The sequence below is a fragment of the Aspergillus ambiguus genome (genome assembly GCF_047715705.1).
Source record: "Aspergillus ambiguus strain CBS 117.58 unplaced genomic scaffold BDV59scaffold_137, whole genome shotgun sequence".
Classification (NCBI taxonomy): domain Eukaryota; kingdom Fungi; phylum Ascomycota; class Eurotiomycetes; order Eurotiales; family Aspergillaceae; genus Aspergillus; species Aspergillus ambiguus.
Window position 1 is genome coordinate 1 of NW_027395650.1, and position 1,513 is coordinate 1,513.

The 1,513-nt window shown below is 44.3% G+C and overlaps 1 protein-coding gene across 1 annotated transcript; it reads right to left on the reverse strand.

Moving 5' to 3' along the window:
- Positions 1 to 1,048: 1,048 nt before the first annotated feature.
- Positions 1,049 to 1,385, reverse strand: BDV59DRAFT_206705 (uncharacterized protein; the record flags this gene model as incomplete). The annotated part of the gene is made up of 2 exons (XM_073694841.1): positions 1,049 to 1,215; positions 1,364 to 1,385. 2 exons carry the CDS (start codon positions 1,383 to 1,385, stop codon positions 1,049 to 1,051), a joined length of 189 nt encoding a protein of 62 aa, XP_073542501.1.
- Between the last annotated feature and the right edge of the window lie 128 nt (positions 1,386 to 1,513).

Consider the following 1,513-nt stretch of genomic DNA (forward strand, 5'->3'; position numbering starts at 1 on the left):
TGCAATTGTTTTGTTGATAAAAGCGATAAAACTTCATATAGTGGGCGGAGGTGGAACGCTCGCTTACGTGGAACGCTCGTTTACCGAATACGTTATGTTAACTACTCCGGAGTATACAGGTACTCATTACCTGATAAGTTATAGATGTTATGTAGACAGAAGCCCTATATCTGAAGACTAGAATTCATGCATATTCTACGATAATCTTCAAGTAATAGTATGAATGGATGCTTCTGCATTTGCATGGATATACAGGGAAAACCAAGCGTCTACAAAGACACCTAGACACTTGGGGAAAACCTGTATCGAAGCAGGTCATCTAGCATAGCCATGTGGATATCCTCCCAATAGACACATCATTCCTCACAATACTCAGCACAAACTTCGTTGTAACAATGGTCACATTTTATTGCCCGGTCGGCCATCGTAAGGCCGACGACGGCCATCAAAAATATCCAAGAGATCTTCATATTTGATTCAAAGGTAGGGGAGTTTGAAAAAGTGCGGTAGACGAGGATAGTACGTAAAGGACAGTGAACGAGGATAGAGGAGAATGATGGTTAGACTAGGTTGACCTGGAAAGACGGCCCTTATATAGACGATAGTGCAGGAACAGCAGGCCCTCTTCTGCCGTTCAAATCCCGATAGTCTATGAACGGACCGCTTTCTCTATCTTCGCACATCTATGAACTGAGTCAGAAGATCAACATTGCATACCGCAAAGTAAGGTGGTCAATATTCACCTGTACCTAGGTAAGGGTCTATAGCCTTGGCGTTTCCTCCATACATACATGCAATAAGATAGGTGGCCAATGATGACTCGATATAGAAGTGTATTCTTTCTAACTATTCGCTAATAATGCATAGCTAGAGTGTCCTTCCTTGCATTCGTCGTAGCAGCAAGCGACGCATCGCCGCCATATCCAGCCGCCCGCGGCCATGAGATGCAAATGCTAGTACACAAGAATAATTCTAATTATTCGGCCGCAAGCTCGCCGAACAGCCTTATCAGGCTGCGTACGCCCTTGAGTACGATCTCATCCGGTCCTTAGCCGGGAGTCCAGTCGGTGTGGGCGAATTCGATCAGCCGCAGATCATGCACCTTAGGTAGATCTTCCTCCTCTTCGTCCTCCAAGTAGGCCAGCTGCGCGGTACCCGGGTCGATGCTAATATTGATCTCCTGCTGCGGTGCTCTTGATGATTTATATTCTCCGTCTGCCCATTCAACGATTAAGGATCAGTCAAAACATGGTCTAAGATGTGGTTCAGGAACAACGGCGAGGAAATTCTATTTACTACCCCAAAGCCTTCACTACGTATCAATGGGTATAATAGGCTAGTAGCTAATATAGAAGTTATTTACTTGGACGAGTATCAATTACCATCTTAAGTAAGGATTAACTATGGAACTCTGGGGTTTCGGTATAGCTGCAGAAGAATTCTAACTAATTCGATTTGACTTTAGATGTTCCTCGCTGAATACTTAGATCTCTAGGAGGAACGCATAGAAATC